Raw genomic sequence first — 19015 nt, forward strand, 5'->3', positions numbered from 1 at the left:
CTAATGATTGTGTGGACATTCCAGCCATGTTGACCTATTTCTTGTGTCGACTTAAGCCAAGTCGACCCAGTGCATGTCGACATATGTGTAGACCTAACGACCCTTTAATTTCCTGAAATTGACTTCTTAGAATTCCAAACTGCTCTGTGCACCCACTGCCAGGGATGAGAAAAGGGGGCACAGTTTTGCATCGGTGTTGGGTACCGGCAAGTCAGATGTTAATGTGCACTCTCTGGTCGAATCATTTCCACAGGATTTAGCCTGGTGCTTCTGGTGCTTTCTATCATGTAAAGTGTTGCATTTTCCTGCTGGATCAGTGATCTGCATGATGTTCCCAATGCTGGGAGAAATGGAGAGGGGCAGTCTGATCACGCTTCCACAGAGACAACATTTATCAGGAGGGTTTGGATGGAGCAGTCAGTTTCTGTGCTGGGAAGCTACGGCTGTGTGACCTGAATTACCATTGCAGATCAGGGTATGGTCAGGATCAGGAGCTCACCGTCGCTCTGTTCTTAGGAGTCCCCAATGGGACGTATATGAGACCTACATTTACACTAAATTTATGATGTAATAATAATTTATGGGTACATTTACTAAAGTTTCTAAAAATTAAAAGTTTTGATGTTGCCCATAGCAACCAATCTAATTCTGTCTATAATTTCTCTATTGCATCCAAGAAAATGATAAACCTTCCCCCCGACACCGTCACCGTCTATTCTGAAAACGGGGGCGTGGCCTTGAGAAAACGGCGCAACTCTAGACCATGCCCACTTCCATCTAGGCCACGCCCCACAATTTCGGGTAGGCCTCCAGCGCGCTCACTGCATCCCTCCTTAAAGTAGCGAGGTATGTGTACATGTACTGTGCTCCATTATTGTCAGCAGTAGGCAACATGTGGAACTACACATCCCAGCAGGCCTACACAGAGCATGCCGGTTTGTGGTACCACAGCAGCTGGTGTGACGTAGGCTGCATGCCCCTAATGTATGGAGTTACAAATGAAGTAAAAATTGCTCTATTAGTGAAATGCATCTGAAGGCCCCCATACATTACAGGGAATTCTCCCCTCAGATAAGTTGCGCACAATCTCCCCTTAAGCCACCTGGGAAACAGGATCACATGCACATCTAAGTGCAGTGTACCCAGCCCATAGAGATAGTTGTCCCCAGAACTACTGTAAAATCATCCTAGCAGCCATAAAGTGCCTGGTTCACCAGCCCTGTCTTGTGTGTCAGATCTCGGCATCCTCATCCCCTGCTCCCACCTGCCCGAGTCCTTACCTTGCGCTGCGAAGGTGCCGCTGGCGGTCAGTATGGCCAGGGCAGCAGGAAACACATCTGCAGGATGTACCCCAGTCTCAGCCCGCAGCTTTCACTTTCCAGACCATGCTTCATGATCACGGCGGCTGCAGGTTAAACTCCGGGGAGGGTGGGGTAGTGCGGCCGCTGTGCTGCTCGGGGGGTGGGTGGCTGGGGTTATGCCGCCAAGTCACTGTGGCCACTGCGTCGCTCTACAGGGGGTGATGCTCCACTAAGTCTCTCCACGGGGAACGGGTGGTGATGCGGCGACCGCCGAGTCACTTGACCGCCGCTCACCTCCATCCAGGGGGTCCCTGCTTCCAACTACCACCCTCCAGTGGCCGGCGCCCTAGGCAAATGCCTAAAGCTGCCTTGTGGTGGTACCAGCCCTGGATATATCACATGAGATCCCAGTGAAACTTGCATGGCTTGGCTGCGATCTGGCAGATTGCTAGTGCAGCAGCTGCGACTTGCAAGCTCTGGTGCGATGTGCACGGGACCGCACATCTCATCGGACATGCTGTCAAATACATGGGGTTTTCCCTATGCAACCAAGCATCTGACTTTCCTTCTTCATTGCTGTGTTCTATTGCCTACCTGCCTTTATATAACCTGGAATAGTGACACCTAGATCCCTCTCCTCCTCAGTAGTTTCCATTATAGGGCCATTTATACAATGACCCATTTACACTGCCTCTGACCCGAGTTTTTGCGGCGGTGTAGAAGGGGTATTACTTATATAGCGCACACCTATTTCGCAGAGAATAGTTGAACATTCACATCAGTCCCTGCTCCAGTGGAGCTTACATTCTATATTCCCTACTACATGTACACGCACACACAGACATTCTAGGGTTAATTTGTTGGGAGCCAATTGGCCTACCAGTATATTTTTGGATTGTGGGAGGAAACCGGAGTAACCGGAGGAAACCCAAACAAGTACGGGAGAATATACAAACTCCGCACAGTTAAGGCCCCCATACACTATGCAATTTTGGGACGATTTCATCCGATTTCAGCACTTTGGGCCGATAACCGGGTGAAATCGGCCCAAAATCACAGGTGTGTGATATCTGATCCGATCCGATGCGCGGTCCCGTGCACATCGGACCGGATCAGGGAGGTCGGACGGTCTGCACATAAGATCACGTCTGACCGCCCTGTATGCATATGCCTGCCCACCTGACAGGCATATGCATGCAGACAACCGGGGGATCAGTGGGACAGGCAGCGGGTCTCTGAGCGCTTAGCTGGCGGTGCCGGCGAGTGCTGACCTGGCCGGGGCGGTGTGATGATCACAGTCTCTCGATCAGCAGCGCTGCGGGACGGGAGTGGGACGCGCAGTGGCGGGTATTAGATTTTTAAAATACCTGTCAAATGACTGATTGGCTGAGAGCTCTCAGCCAATCAGAGAACGGCCAGTCATTTGACAGGTTTTTTAAAAATCTAATACCCGCCACTGCGCGTCCCACTCCCGTCCCGCAGCGCTGCTGAATGAGAGACTGTGATCATCACACCGCTCCGGCCAGGTCAGCACTCGCCGGCAGCTAAGCGCTCAGGGACCCGCTGCCCGCCCCACTGCTCCCCCTGATGAGGATCACCGCCGCCCCCTCTGCACCTCACTGCCTGCCCCCTGCTCCCCGACGTGATAAATCGCAAGAGATTTATCACATGCCAAATTTGGCTCATCAAGTGCCAAATTGTATGTGAGCCTCCCGGGCGGCTCACAGGAGAATTGGGTCCGACTTGTCCTGAGGACAAGTCGGCCTAATGTATGGGGGCCTTTAGGGCCATGGTGAGATTCGACAGTAGAGCTTTTTTAAACATGCATGGGTTAAGGTGCCCACACACTAGAACGATTTTTGGGCCGATTGGCCGATTTTCGATAAATCGGCCGATATATCGACCGATATTTACCGATAATCGGTCAAAAATCGGTCAAAAATCGGCCGATGCTCGCTCCCGTGGATCTTTTGCTAAATCTTCTGATCTTGCAGCACGCACAAAAGATCAGAAGATTTAACAAAATATCCATAGGAACGCACAGGGGATCTTAAGAAAAATCTTTGGTAAAGATGTGCGCTTGCCTGAAATCTTTTGTCCAGATCGGACAAAAGATTTGAAGGCTAATTTATGCGCACATCTTAAGATCGCAGATCTTTCTAGTGTGTGGGCACCAGGTTCAAAAGGGAGATTGTACCATAAGGATGATAAGGCTGTCTAGATGGTCCAAGTGGTTCTTATCTGCTGTCACAGTCTATGTGTTTATGTTGGTAAATGAATACTCCATTCCGAACATGTGAGCTTAAGGTGCCCACACACTAGAACGATTTTTGGGCCGATTGGCCGATTTTCGATATATCGGCCGATATTTACCGATAATCGGTCGAAAATCGGCCGATGCTCGCTCCCGTGGATCTTTTGCTAAATCTTCTGATCTTACCTGCTGCACAAAAGATCAGAAGATTTAACAAAAGATCCATAGGAACGCACACGGGATCTTAAGAAAAATCTTTGGTAAAGATGTGCACTTGCCTGAAATCTTTTGTCCAGATCGGACAAAAGATTTGAAGGCTAATTTATGCGCACATCTTATGATCGCAGATCTTTCTAGTGTGTGGGCACCTTTAAACTGGTCTAACCAGACTCTGATTGCTCTCCGGATGACTTCATTGTAACTGATAAAATGACACTTTAATTACATGGAGGATGGCGGGATTCTGCCAGCTTGTCTTGTTTGTGACTGGAACTTGGCAAATTGCTGCACAGCAAGCTTGGGCAACACGTGTGTATGTATGGGGGTAGCACAACAAGTACCAGAATGCCTGGGGAACAGCAGACTAACTATAAAGTATGTATTTATGGTAAGCAATATATACATAATACTAGTAAACCTGCTCGACGCAAAAGCTTTGAAAGCTAGTCTGCTGCCTTCTGTGCTTGAGCATGTGTGAGAGAGAGATGTAGTTTCACTCTCTGCCAGCAGATGGCAGTGTTTTGGAGACTCGCATTCACTAGACATTACCAGGGCGGTAATGCCACAGCCGGGGGACATGTTATATTGGTCCCTGGGACTGTAGGGACCAAAACTAGTCAGCACTGTCTGGGGTTCCCTGGGGGAGTGAGGACTCCCCTATAAATGCCCCTCCCCCAGAGCAATTAAGGAATTCTGTGGCAAGTCCATAGCATTTCAATGAAAAAAAAATAAAAAATTAATATTATGTTTTACATGTAGAACTACAGGTCCCAGCAAGCCTCCCCGTGCATGTTGCTGCTTGGAGCACCACAAATACCAGCATGGGGGGTAGGGGCATTAAAGATCCCATTGGTACCAATAAAACGCATATTATACTAAAGATGTTTTTCCTGAGTGCTGGGTAGAGATGTGCGGGTTGAGTTTTAATTGGATTTACTAAGTTCTCAAATGAGGATCGTATTGGCTATCGGCTGTCACATGTTTTGGATAGCCAATACCATCCGGATTTGAGAACCAAGTAAAACCGAGTAATATCGGACCCGCACATCTCCTAGTTTTGGAATGGCAGGAGACCAGCGAGTTTGTGTGTTCCCATATCCCATATCCTATCGCATTGGTCGAGTTTACAAACGTTTAGCGCTAAGTCGCACATATCGACAACTCATACCCCATTACATCCCACCACAGGAGTTACCAAATTCGGCCCTCAATGCATACTTACATCCAGGTTTTAAGGATAGCCATACTTGAGAACAGGTGAATTAAGGAATACCTCAAGCATGTCACTGAAACCTTTAACCATTAGTGTGCATTGAGGGCCGAGATTAGGACCCACTGATGTACATAATTGAATTGGTCGTAAAATGGGGTCCTCATTTAGAAGCGATGCAATATTCCGGAAGTACGCAGTGCGCGCAAATCCCGTACTTGGGTATGGCTACATCTGTGTACATTCATACAAACATTTCTGTAAGGTTGCAAATTTAAATGCACATTTTAGAGCAATTTAAGAATTAAGGATTCCTTTGCCAGGGTTTAAGTGCGGCACAACGGCAAAGAGCATTTATCATAGGATAAATCATTTTTTATGGGCTTGGCCCCAACATTGACCTGATTTCTTATGGGCTTGGACCCAGCATTGACCACTGTAAAAATAAAGCTGTGTTGTATTTATTAGCTGCATGCAGAAGCAGACAGTATTTACCCTGCATGCAACGATAATGAATGCATTGTGCAGATGAAAATTTAGTTACCTTGCTTCCCACTCAGAACCAGCCCTGTTGCATTCTATAATCTGAGAGTTGCTTTTAGGGTGTAAGAACGCAGAACAAGATTTTGGCAGGAGAGTTTGCTGCGAGTCCAACAGATTGTAATGGTATAAACTCAGCACAGATGTCTGTGTCACACTGATCACATATGTGCCGTTCCCTGTCTTTCTCAGGTACCTTATGAGACGCTGAACAAACGTTTCCGGGCGGCACAGAAGAACATTGATCGAGAGACAAGCCATGTCACCATGGTTGTGGCCGAGTTGGAGAAGACCCTGAGCAGCTGCAATGCTGTGGACTCCGTAGTCAGCCTTCTGGATGGGGTGGTGGAGAAACTAAGTGTTCTTAAGAGAAAGGTACTTATTCATTGCAAGCTACACATTCCTGTTTCCTGTCCCACTTAACCTAGAACGAAGACTCTCCCTCACACATCGATATATTAGACACCAGAAAATGAATCTCCACAGCGCTGTATCCAGGATATGGCCCAATTATCCTTTTCTAGGGGGAGTCGCTTTCCAAACCTCCAACCATAAAAGGACAGAAGAAGATCCTTATGTTAGGCACAAAATTTGTTCTATATTGTTCTGCATTTGGATTGGAGGTGTTTTATCCTGCATGGAATCCACAATAAAGAAGCCTTTATATGAATATAGGAATCACCTTTTTAGGGTTGTGAAATTTCCTGTTTCTAAAGATACCTTTATGTGAACATCTTCAAGTGAGGCAAGGTGAGTTTCACGTGGTTTTATCCTTGAAGGTATAGAACCATTTTTGTGTGTAACATAAGGATCTTCTTCTGTCCTTTTTTACGGTTGGAGGTTTGGAAAGCAACTCCCCATAGAAATGGATCGTTGGGCCATATCCTGGATACATTGCTGTGGAGATTTATTTTCTTGTGCCCAGCCCATGAGGTCTACCATATCATGTATTGTGGCCAGAGGCAGCAGGACAGATATACTGTAAGGGAAGGCCCGAAAACAAATACGACATGAGCAGGAGTGGGTGGTCTGGACCCCATTATCCCATCTGTAGACTGGACATGCTCTTGTTGCGCTTGCTCCTATGTGGAGAGGCCCGGGTTGGTGGTAGGCCAGCGTGGAACTTCCGGCTGCCAATCGGGAGGCTTCTTGGCTGAGGGCAGCTCTAGGCTGCAGCATACCGATCAATGCTCTGAGTAATGCTTTAGGATGTTACTACTGTATGTATAGTCAAGCAGCCAACAGGAACTGTGATTTAAACAGCTTATGAAGGCTGAGGAGTAGTGATATTTATTAACCTCCTCATTGTATGCAGAATCTCGCCCCCGGAATCCAAGCACCCTATTGGCTAATAAGGTTGGCTTAATGCCCATATGGATCTAGGATGCCTTAGGCAAGTGGCTAGGGTGCCTATGACAGGGCTAGACCTGCTCCCTGTCAGTTACACTGCATGCCACACCAACAGTAATACACAGACTATAAACCCCCCCCCACACACACACACAAAGTAACTGTTCACTTTCGTGCACCTGCTGTTGCTTATATATAGACGGAGCAGCCACCACGGTTTGTAGCATGCCATGTGTCTCATACATTCTAAGATGGGTAACCCATCACTACCGGCAGTGTGACCGTACCATGCTATGTGAAGAGAGAGTTTAAGTAGCAGCTCCTTGTGTTTCCTGCAGTGTTTACAAAAAATGACAGGAGTTGGTTGGCACTTTATCCCTTTCCACTTTATATCTCTCCATGGCTTAGTACATAAGGGTTGGGTATGGGATATCTTCAGCCGGGATGCCAGATGATAGAACACTGACAGCGGCACCTTGGAGGTAAGTATTCAACCCCCCACACAACCCTAATCCTCCTTACCTGCCTTCTAATTGTAACCCTCCATTCAAAGTGTCTAACCCTAACCCCAACCAGCCCAAGCATACTTACATTCGGGGGGGCGGACTGTTGGGATTCTGATGTTGGCGTTGTGACCTGTGTCGGGTTTTCAAAATCAGTTCTCCAACTGCCGGCACCCCCCAAATCTGGTGTGCTGAATGTATCCCGTAAATCAGGCATGTCCAACGTTGGCCCTCCAGATGTTTTGAAACTACACATCCCAGCATGCTTTGCCACAGTTTTGCTATTAGAGAATGCTAAAACTATTGGATCTGGAGGGCCAACGTTGGACATGCCTGCAGTAAATCAAGGGATGGGGAACCTTCGGCCCTCCAGCTGTTGTTGAACTGTACATCCCAGCATGCCGTGCCACCGGTTTAGCATGGCCAAATAGTGAAACTGTAGCCGGGCATGCTGGGATGTGTAGTTCAACAAAAGCTGGAGGGCTTAAGGTTCCCCATCCCTGCTGTGCATGGACCCCTTAGTGACAGAATTACAGTCAGTAAGAACTCCTATGGTGGCTTCACACACACTGGGGAGAAACCGTGCTATAATATTGTGGTTTAAACATTTATAACCGACATGCTTTGCGCTGCCATTTTAGCTTGTTTGAGATCAGAACATATTAAACCTTGTTTAATGCTCGTAGTGCACATGCCTCTTGCAGTTTGTGATGGCTGAGGAGGAAACCTTTAATCACAATTCACTTCATTATTTTTTATTGTTCTTGTAACAAAGCTTGGGAGGTCTGGGTGAGGCAGTACAGTGTATATGGCTGGTGATTCCAACTGTTTTGACAGCAGAATCTGAGCTTACATAAGCCCAAGCTAGTATTCCTCTCCTTGGTACCAGGTGTGGTTTACATCTTATTTCTTTCAAGATTTGCAGCTTTACCACGATTCCCAAATAACAGCCGTTAATGACTTTATCTGGGCATAGTAATATATACATTCATTTTATAATAATATAATGCTGCCGACATGAACCAAAAAGCACAATTGGCATGTCTTTTTTTGGTACTTATGTAATATCTGGGCTCCCGTTTTTCTTATGAGACCGCGTCCCCTCGCGGGGCTCGCTGCGCTCGCCACGCTTCGGGCACGGTGGCTCGCTGCGCTCGCCACTTTATATAAAATCAACTCCATGCGTAGTTGGATAGTAGGGGTATGAAAAAATGGGGTGTATTTAACATGGGAGCCCAGATAATACATAAGTACCCTTTTTTTTTTTCATTGAATTTTCAGGCTTAATTTTTTCCCTAAGATCATCGGCTGGTTTTAATATGCCGCAGCTTTTACCCCGAACCCTAAATTCAGAACACAAGTCTGGCCTCTTAAATGTCGGATTAAATGCTTCTTAAATTGGGCGTGTGACTTTATTCTAAAGTCCTCCAGTCTGTACACAGCATGTCTGTACCCTGGGAAACGGAGAGCCATCCATTCATAGCTAGGAAGATCTAGGCTTGTGCTCCGGGTGAGTCATGGCATGTCTCCAGCCATACTTCCATCCCTACTCTTAACCCTTTCAGGTCCAACGTCTAGTCAGGCTCAACAGCACTAGCGCTAGCAGCAGATCCAATGGTGAGACACTTTAAAATAAGAACATTAACATCGTTCAACATTCAATTTAATTTAAACAAGACAAAAAATAATTTGGACTGAAAAAGGTTAATGGCAGCTCTAGTCCTCCAACATCTATTATATATATTGCCTTGCTTCGGCCTCTAATTCACATCCTCTCGTAGCTAAGAGATGTTAATCCCCGACTCTCATGTACAAGCACAGCTATAAGAGATATGGAGGGCGTGGGACAGCTGAGGGCCAGACGCCATAGCTACAAGTTGTATGGTTTAGAGTTTGCTCTTAATTATGTGTAACAGATTTGTGTGATATGTTTATATAAACTGTCCACACTTGTAGTGCTTTACAGAGGTAGTCTATATGTGATGGGTAGGATTAGTCGGGGCATTCCTGGGTAATCTCACTTTCGGGGAGAAGTATCAAACCTTGTCTAGAAATACCAGTGTAGAGGTACCAACCTCTCAGATTCTGTCAAAACAAATGGTGCAATGAAATGAGGTCTGAGTTCAGTGCCCGTGCACAATGCTGTACGGACTTTTCTCTTTTTTCTTTTTCTTTTTTACAAGGCATGGTTTTTGCCAAGCAAATGATTGCCCCTTTAAAAAATAATAACCCTCCACGTTGGGACAACATACTGCACAAGCTCCGAACTGATTGGTAATTGGTGTCTCTCTCTCCCAGGTTTGATACTCCTTCTCGCTTTGTGTTCTCCAGATTTATTATTACAGTGTTCCTTATCAGCTAGTAATAAAACTGACATAACCATTCCTTCTCAATAGCACAAATGAAGACTGTGAGGGAATGTAATATCTTAAGGCAAAGGGATGACCTATATTTGGTGATTGTAAGCGTGGTTCTGCGGAGCAGATGAAGGTTGCACTTTGGTATTGGTCATTTCATAATACATCTCTTTGGGCAAATGACTAGGTTTCTGGAGGTGGATGGTTTAGGTGTAAGCCAATTTTACCCCTAGGCGGATCTGCAGTTGAGATGTCTGCGGAGCAGTTATAATGAGGCATTCGCATTGGAAGGGTAATCCTTTATTTTTTAAAGCCCTTTTGGTGTGGAATGTGACAGGAACACTTGCCCACAGTTCCTAGGCCAGCAGATGTGTACACAGGGTACTCCTCTTTAGATATGTAAATATATATATATACCACAAATATGGCGCCGCAGAAGGCTGCCTCTGAGCTGTGCAGCTCAACCAAACTATATGTCTCCTCTTGTCTCCCCCTGTCCTTGTCCTCATTCATCATTCATCACCCCCTCGAGTGCGGTGCCCCTGCCAAGTGTGGTGACCAAGCACAGCAGAGAAGCCCTTCTGAAATGGAGCTCACCCCTGGAGCAGACCACCTGTATGTGCCTGACGAAGCGGGAGGTGGGCAGACTGGCAGCCTTCACAGTCCACTCTGCCCTTGCTACCCTGTGCAGAAAGGATGCAACAAAGTTGCAGCCAGCAGGGAAGTCGCATGGTAGGCCACTGCAAGATCCTCCATCCTATGCTTCACAGAAACTTGGCTGGAAGACCATATCACCGAATCCTCAGTGACTCGGTCAGGCTTCAGCCTCTTCAGGGCCGACCGCGACAAAGAGCTCTCGGGCAAATCCAAAGGAGGGGGCATATGCACCAACATAAAGTCCCTAAGCAAGTCATGCAGCCCCCAACTAGAGACTCTTACCATCAAATGCAAACCTTTTTACTCCCCTCAGGAGTTAAATTGCCTCTATTATCCTAGTGGGAGTATACATCCCCCCCACAACCAAGTCCAACAGAAGACCAACTTCAGCTGGCCACTCTGATAATGGACATCGAACTTGAACACCCAGACTCACTGCTAATTGTGCTCGGCGACTTCAACTGTGCCAGCCTGAGCCAGGAGCTTCCCAAATACAAGCAGCAGGTCACGTGCCACACAAGAGAGGAGCGAACGCTAGACTACTGCTACACCACCATAAAGTCTGCATACCGATCCATCCCCCATGCAGCACTGGGTCTCTCCGACCACTGCATAGTCCACCTTCTTCCAACATATATCCAGAAGCTAAAGACTGCTAAGCCTGTTATCAAGACTGTCAAAAACTGGTCAATCGAGGCAAAAACAAAGCTCCAGGCCTACTTCGACTGCACTGACTGGACGGTGTTCGAATCCTCTGCCTCTGACATAGATGAACTAGCGGATGCAGTCACACCTACATCAGCTTCTGCAAGGACTTCTGTGTACCAACCAAGCAAATCCGATCCTTCAACAACAACAAGCCATGGTTCGGTAGCCAGCTCAGGAAACTCCGCCGAGCCAAGGAGGAGGCATACAGCAGCGGGGACAGGGCACAGTACAAAGGAGCCAGGAACTCCTTGATTCGGGGTATCAAACTTGAAAAAAGGGAATATACAAACAAGCTGACGCACAACCTCACAGCAAAGGACCCTGCAGCAGTATGGAAGGGCATGCAAACCATCACAAATTACAAGAAAGCCCAACCACAGTCTGAAACCAGCCATGAACTTGCAGAAGACCTGAATAAGTTCCACTGCAGATTTCAGGAGGCCATACCTCCCCCACTCCATCACAAAGACCACGACTCCCAGGCCCTCCACATGGACCAAGGGGAGGTAGAAGCAGTACTCAAAAGAATAAAACCTAAGAAGGCTGCGGGACCGGATGGTGTGTCGCCATCCAGCCTTAGGACCTGTGCAGCTCAGCTCTCCACCATCTTCACAACGATATTCAACTCCTCCCTGGACTTGTGCAAGGTTCCAGCCTGCTTCAAACGCTCTGTCATCGTTCCGGTCCCCAAGAAAATACCGGCGAAGGACCTAAATGACTTCAGGCCAATTGCACTAACTTCAGTGGCCATGAAAGCATTCGAAAGACTAGTACTGAAGCACCTGAGAGAAGTGACGAACTCTCACCTTGACCCCATGCAGTTCACCTACTGGGCGAACAGAAGTGTACAGGATGCGATCAACCTCAGGCTGCACCATATTTTACAACACTTCGACCACCCAGGCACCTATGCGAGATTCCTATTCGTGGACTTAAGCTCAGCATCTTCCCCAGCATCCTGCAGCCAAAACTCCTCTCCTTAGCAGTCCCAGGATCAACATGCTCATGGATAGTGGACTTTCTAACGGCAAGGGAACAGGTGGTCAAAGCCGGTGCCTTCTCATTCAGCACACAAACAATCAGTACTGGAGCCCCCCAAGGATGCGTTCTCTCCCCTCTGCTCTTCTCTCTCTACACGAATGACTGCACCTCAGCTGAGCAGTCCGTGAAAATCATCAAATTCGCAGACGACACCACTATCATCGGCCTAATCAAGGATGTTGACGAGACCGCATACAGGCATGCAGTGGAGAAGCTGACAGTGCTGCAGCAGCAACAACCTCGATCTACACCCCACCAAAGCAGTTGAGATGGTGGTCGACTACAGGAAAAAATTAAATGCACTGCTCCCGCTAACAATAGCCAACGCAGTGGTGTCGCGGGTTGAATCCTTCAAATTCCTAGGAACAACCATGTCCAGCGACCTAAGATGGGGATTAAACATAACCACAAATATCAAAAAGGCCTATCAGCACCTGTTCTTCCTGAGGCAACTCAGGAAATTCAACATCCCACAAGAGCTGCTGTGTGTATTCTACACCGCCATTGTGGAGTCTGTCTTATGTTCCTCGATCACAATCTGGTACGGTGGCACAAGCGAGAATGACAAACAAAAACTGCAGAGGATAGTGAAGACTGCGGAAAGGATCATAGGGACCAACCCCCCCCCCCGATAAGGGATCTGTTCTCATCCAGGGTAAGGAAACGCGCCGAGAAGATCGCGATGGACGCTGCATCCCGGTCACAACCTGTTCAACATCCTACCATCCGGAAGATGATTCAGGTCCATCCCAGTCAAAACGTCCAGATCCGCAAGAAGCTTCTTTCCATTAGCCGTCCATCACCTGAACAATCCAATCAAAGCAAATGCAATCCCAATATCAACAGACAAACAACGTGACCCTACTTGGCGACCTGACCACCATAGTCGTAGCTAGAAATGGAATGCATGTAATGTCTCCCCCCCCCCCCCCCCCACACACACCCCTTACCCCTGTTTGATGCTGCCCTGTAATCCACCAAAAATTCCTAGTGTGCGCAACCATACATGGCCAATAAACTTGATTCTATTCAATAAATAAAATGTAGTAATAATAATACTACATTTTTGGTGGTCCAGCTTGCTCACCCTTGACTTCTAATCCAGCTTTGGGAGGACTGATTTGGATGATTGTCAAGAATTTGACTGAACTGGGTGTTTTAATAGTTGTCTAGGCTCAAAGAAGACGTACGTCCATCAAGTTCAACCTTTGGTCTATTTGTTATGGGTGCCGGATGACTGCCCGACAGGAGGGATCCCGATGGACAGGGGTTGTTCTATCTTGTGGGGGTCTGTCTTTACAACTAGGGAAAGCCGGATTGTCCAAGAGGGGGAGGAGGGCAGGAGGACAATAAAGCAATAACTAGGACTTAGCCTATCCCAAAGAGATAGAGCGAAGGCGATAGATGGAAAAGCTGATACGCCAGGAGGTCTGGTCTTTCGAGGAATCCAAAGAAGGGAGAAACTAAAAAGCATTCAAACCAATTCTGATTCTAATTGAACCAGTGACGTGAGGTAGAGCTAGAATGCCAAGCAACTCCCAAGAGAGATGAGCAGCATAAAAATATTGTTTAATGTTTGGGACACCTTCCCTGGAACCGCTGTAGAGTGTCTTTTGCCTGACCATAAGAAGTGCAAGATTTTTTTCTGAAGGCCGTGAAAGGTATGCGAGGGGATCATTCCTGGGAGAGCTTGAAATAAATACAATAAATGAGGAAGAATGTTCATCTTCAGAGCGTTTGCCTGGCCTGTCCCAATTCCTCCAATTTATTGATCGGCCTCTTATGTGGCACAGTATCAAAAGCCTTAGCAAAATTCCGGAAGACCACATCTACAGCATTTCCATTATCTAGATTCTTGCTGTAGGGAGTTCAGTCTTGAGGGGTCATTGTCCTTTTCTAACCCTATATATAAAATGCTGGAGAACTCTAAAGGCCCCCATATACAGTCCTATACGATTTGGCCCAATTTCACCTGATTCCGATGGATCGGGCAGTCAACTCGGCTTAAACCGCATGTGTATAACTTCCGATCTGATGTGCAGCCCCATTGCATCGGATCTGAGTTGGTGGTCATCGGACCTCTGACTCGGGGCCCCCTCCTGGTGGTGGGGAACGGGATCGAACCCGTAACATGCAGAAGGACATCGCATGTGATCCTGGGCAGCTAAAGGTGGATCTGATATCCATACACTGCGGCGCCTTATCTCAAGGGTGTATGGCCACCTTAAAGCCTTGTAGCCTATAACTTGATCTTCTACTAACATGTCGCTAGCCTATAACTGATGTTGCCTATAACTCTTCTAAAGCCTGCTAGCTTATAACTCTGATCTTCTAGCTCTCAGGTTCTCAAACTTAGCCCTCAGGACCCCACACAGTGCGTGTTTTCCAGGTCTCCTCACAGAAAGACAAGTGAAATAATTAGCTCCACCTGCGGATCTTTTAAAACAGGGGTGTCAAACTCAAATTCATCGGGGGCCGCATTAGCAGTTTGGTCACCCTCAAAGGGCCGGTTGTATGTTGGCATCATAGTACAAACCAATCCCATACTCCCACCTAAAACCAAAAATTCCAGAGACTTCATCTTTGGTTGGTATTTACCGGGGACCCCCCTGCACCCCCATGCTGGAAATCAAGCACATTGAGAGTATATAAATACTATGTAGATATCCAATTAATGTGACTAATGTTTACATGCAGTGTCAGAATGCTAGCTCTATTAAAAGCACAACTATTAAAACACCACTTGTGAAGTGTGGGGGCGTGGCCACGGCGAGGCAGAAGTGAAGAAGTGTGGGGTAGATTGCTCCCTGGATTAATATCCTGATCTATACACTGAGCCGCTGAAAGGTGGTAAAAACCCCCGTCTCTCGAGCTCCATAGTTGGATAAAGGTACCTGCTGCTGAGTGTATCAGGTGCAAGGTCTGACGTTGGAGACTGTGGCGTTGGCTTCCGTCCGTGCTGGCTGCTGTGTTGTGCCGAGAGGAGAGAGAGGAGAGAATCGGAGCGAGCCGGAGACTAGTGGCCGGGTGCGCGAGGCGCAGGAGAGTGACGCGGCAGACACGTGGAGGAGGGAGTGTGACGCGGCAACCCGCGGCGTCTCTCCGGTGACGAGTGGGACACGAGCCGGGCAGGAGAGGGCGAGAACCCGGCGGGCGCCTTCCCATCAGCCCGGTCCCTCATTCCACCACAGGCAGCCAATGCAAAGTGGATCTAGACTCTAAATTGCGCGGGCCACATTTGGCCCGCGGGCCTTGTGTTTGACACCCGTGTTTTAAAATGTGTCAATGAGTACCGACTACACTTTTGCGCTTGCCGGGTGACCTGGAAAACGTGAACTGTTGGGGGTACTTGAGGACTGTGGTAAGGAACCACTGATTTTAGCGTATCAATATCTAAAGCCTGCTAACCAAGATCTTGGATCTTGCACTTTACCCGGATCTCGTCTAAAGCCGTCTCTCTGATTTATGTGCGGCCTTTTTGTGTGTCTGTTAAATTCCCACTCCTTCTTTCTCTTTTCTCCTTCTGCCGTTATTTGGCATCGTGGCTTTACGCGACGTGAATGTGAAGCGGAATAACATCCAGTTAACAATATATGACTGCCATCCAAGTGCAGTGAATGAAAGAGACATCAAATCAATCACCGCGATTTACATGTATTCTGGTTCAAGCATGTTTGCTTTTCAATCCAGCAAGTAGGAGACGTTGATGAATGAGGCTGGGGGAGAGCAGCTCCTCTCATCCGCACATTTCCAGCAGAACGCTGACTGCGCGGCCGCGGCTTCTACACTTCACAGCATTTTATTGAATTGTGGATGAGGTTTTTTTTTGGGAGATTTTTTTTTTTTTTTTTTACACTCAGCAAATGATTGACTTTTTTTTATTTATTTTTATTTGTTGCAAATAATCCGCCGATGACCCCTGTGTTTTTGAGTAATGAAATTTCTGATGGGTTTATGTAGACATGTGAAATGGAATGTAGGCCCGGTCTTGTCTGATGCCTTCCTGTCTGCCTATAAAAAGACTTCTTGCCCGTGCAGCTCTGTGATCTCGTACGGATAAATAGATTTATGTAATGGTCTTAATGTTGTGATATTTTATACGGATCGACCTGGGCAAAATATAATATGCAGACAACACTTATTAAGTGTACACAGCTGGGCAGCACTGCATCCCAATTTGACACTTGTCTGGTAATAATAGGCTACCCGGGGTGTAGACGTTCAGGATGTGACATGTTTTAGCCCTTTCAGATTGAGTCGCTTATGACGCGATCACCGCCTTAATCTCCGAGTGTGAGCATTTAAAGAGCCAGTAAACTTAATGGGGCATCTTGTTATTTATATTTATCATATTTTTTTTTTTGTTATTCTAGGATTTATTTTTAGCTGTCCAGGTTCATGTCTGTTTTTGTTCTTTTGCTACAGCAGTTGCTTTGGGCGTGAGGTGGGTGTGTCTCTATCCGTCAGCAGTCTGGGATAGTGCAGAAATGAAGGCCTTGATGATAGTCATGCAGTGACTTGAATAACTATGGTCACTTTGCTCCATGATATCTTATATTGGCTCCGTATCCTTGGTTCCGCCGATTGGTGTGCAGTTATGAATGTGTCGCGCTATTTGTGACCAAAGTTATACATATGAACAGTATCGTTCCGTGACCTACCTCGTCCCACCCCATACATTGTTGATGATTTAGTATAGCTGTGTGGAGTCACATTGCAGAATACAAATCCGTGTTACTCACATCGCATGTTTGCTGATTACTGGGATATTGTGCTGGTCGGAACTCTATTCAGCTTGAGGCAGGGTGTGTTTGGGCTACGTAACCACAGTGGTTAATGTCAAATCTTGGAGAACGATAAAGTACCAACCAATCTGTTCCTAATTGCCATGTTACAGGCTGTGCTACAAAAATGTCTATTGGTTGGTACTTTATCTCTCACTCCCTTGGTTTTGTTTCTACAAAGCCCCGTTTTTTCTATCCGGGATCCTATTATCCCTATTACTGTCTATGCATTATTACCAGTGTCAATCTGTTTATCGGAGGTCCCATATCAGATACTAGAATGCCCCCACTCCCCCCGTCATACATATCAGAGTATCCGCCTTCATCTGGCTGTCCCTGTGTATTTCAGGCAGTGGAGTCCATCCAGGCAGAGGATGAGAGCGCCAAGTTGTGCAAGCGGCGGATTGAACACCTGAAGGAGCACAGCAGTGACCAGGTGGCGGCTGCCAACATGTGGAAGAAGAAACGCATGGACCGTATGATGGTGGAACACCTCCTGCGCTGTGGCTACTATAACACTGCGGTCAAGCTGGCCAGGCAAAGCGGTATAGAGGTGAGACACCAGTGTGCATAGTACTCGCATGAGCAATTCTAACATTCCAATGATACTGATTGTGTTCAGACAGCTGTCTGTGTGTAGGTAGAGCCCATTCTTATGGGTAAATGGGATGGATGGAGGAGGGGTGGTGGGCAAGGAGACAGAGATTACACTATGCAAATTCTTCTACAAGAGAAGTCGCATCCAATTCCCCTTGAGCCACCAAGGAGCCTCCTGGCCAGCAGGATCGCATGCGATCCTTGTTTCCTGACGCCGGGAGGGGGTCCAACCAGGGCATCTTAAGGCCTTAATATACTATTCCGATTTGGGCCTATTTGACCTGATGACATATAAAGCCTGTTTTTGTCCCTCTGCACCTTACTCTGTAGGAGCCCACAGGCTCAGTGCAGCTTCTAATTAAAAACCCTCCCATGATGAGGCTGCTGCTGTCCTCCATGGGCCTGAGAAGCATGTGATAAGTTCCACCAATCAGCGCTCAGCACAAGCCTTGTTGCCTCTGACCTCTTTTGCAAAGTCTCATGGGACTTAGTCAACTCCCAGTAATGCACTGCACACTGGAGATTTAGTCCCAAATCTCTCACTTTCTGAAACTCTCCTCCTATTAAATCTCAGCCATGGTATTTGGGCCGATTTCCCCCGATTTCTCAGCCCGATCCGCCGGACCCAAATTGCATAGTGTATGGGGGCCTAGGTCTGTGTTTCGACCAACAACTTGTTGCAATAATACAAATCCGTTTTCAAACCACAAATCTTTGCCTGCGCGAATTTGGATTGTTGTGAATTTGATGGAAAAGCGATTTGGTGTGGGGAATTCTCCAGTTGTGGTGTTACACCTATGTGTAGGCACATGGAGTTCCTGAGGAGGAATGAAGATGACGATGTGACCATACAAGAGTAATAGGTGTCTGTGCGGTTTCCATGCTTTGAATTGCAGCTTTCCGATATCCCTTCACACTAAATGGGGATCCAATAAGCCCTGATGCATTAACATACAGCGCTATTTTATTGGTTATTAGGTGCTTGTACCTTGGGGGTCTCTCAGGTGTGGTTGGAGTTGCTGACATTGATCGCAGACATTGGTACACACTCACCAACATGATTACGATTGGTCAGCCGTTCCATTGGATGACCGACATGTCGGCCATTGTGTACCCAGATAGAAGGTGTCTCAGAATAGAGGTCTTTGCACGGCAGCTTACCGGGGGAGCCTCTGGAGTATTCTCAGTCCGTAGAAGGTGATGGCTTTCGTAAATTTCCCGGTCAGGTTAGGTTTACGGTTAGGGACATGGTTGACATGCCAACTGTCCATATTCGCATTGCTGACATAGCAAGTATTGACACTTGTTGTGTTGACCTCCCGTTCATGCTGTCCTCCTGAGGGAAGGAGGGAATCCATTAGTATTTTTTTTTTTTTTGCTGGCACCTGACCTCCTATCACTTTAAATGGGGCAATATCCACTCGATTTATGCCAGTGGACGCAAGAAACTGGATGCCCAACACTTTCAAAGTGGATCGCTTTCAGACATGTAAA

The 19015-nt window shown here is 47.2% G+C and overlaps 1 protein-coding gene across 1 annotated transcript in view; it reads left to right on the forward strand.

The window, feature by feature from the left end:
- The window catches only part of MAEA (macrophage erythroblast attacher, E3 ubiquitin ligase), a 65632-nt gene that overhangs the window by 10994 nt on the left and 35623 nt on the right, over positions 1–19015 (forward strand). Inside the window, exons 2-3 of the mRNA XM_083149237.1 lie at positions 5717–5899; positions 17274–17477. Coding sequence (XP_083005363.1) covers positions 5717–5899; positions 17274–17477 — 387 coding nt within the window. The remainder of the gene's footprint in view (positions 1–5716; positions 5900–17273; positions 17478–19015) is intronic.

The sequence above is a fragment of the Crinia signifera genome, chromosome 1, assembly GCF_055691185.1.
Source record: "Crinia signifera chromosome 1, ASM5569118v1, whole genome shotgun sequence".
NCBI classification, from domain to species: domain Eukaryota; kingdom Metazoa; phylum Chordata; class Amphibia; order Anura; family Myobatrachidae; genus Crinia; species Crinia signifera.